At 56.6% G+C, this 472-nt stretch overlaps 1 protein-coding gene across 1 annotated transcript in view; it reads right to left on the reverse strand.

The window, feature by feature from the left end:
• Window positions 1–472, reverse strand: part of NDH (NADH dehydrogenase) — a gene marked incomplete at both ends in the record, with an annotated part of 7,533 nt that overhangs the window by 808 nt on the left and 6,253 nt on the right. Inside the window, 2 exons of the mRNA XM_005854161.1 lie at window positions 22–90; window positions 380–440. Coding sequence (XP_005854223.1) covers window positions 22–90; window positions 380–440 — 130 coding nt within the window. The remainder of the gene's footprint in view (window positions 1–21; window positions 91–379; window positions 441–472) is intronic.

Here is a 472-nt window from a genome sequence, read left to right on the forward strand (position 1 = left end):
CTCCTGGAAGACACGTCCGACGTAATCGACGAGCCGCCGATCGAAGGAGCCCAGGATGTGGTCTGAGGCCTCGATCAGGGTGACAGAGACCTGGAGAGGACCACAGGAAGGAAGGAGGGAGGGAAGAAGGGAAGGGAGGGGGGCGTTCGCCAATGGAAAGAATGAAACAGAGACAGTTCAAGGACGCAGATGGAGAAAATCCTGTGAAAAAAGCAAAGAAGCGAGGATTGTGGTGCAGGCCAGAGCCGAGGTCATCGGGCAGACAGGTAGGGGTCGAGCGGGAGGGTGATAAGGTATCGTGTGCCTCTGCAGAAACGAATGCCCCTCCCTCTCTTTCTCCCTCTCTGACCCTCCCCCCCATCCATCTCGCTTTCTTTACCATGTGCTCCAAGTCTGGGTACAAGATGTGCACGTCTTTCCTCAAAAAGTCGTACAGCTCACTCGCAAACTCCACAGATGTGGGCCCCCCCCC

Source organism: Nannochloropsis gaditana (assembly GCF_000240725.1).
Source record: "Nannochloropsis gaditana CCMP526 unplaced genomic scaffold scaffold602, whole genome shotgun sequence".
NCBI classification, from domain to species: Eukaryota; class Eustigmatophyceae; order Eustigmatales; family Monodopsidaceae; genus Microchloropsis; species Microchloropsis gaditana.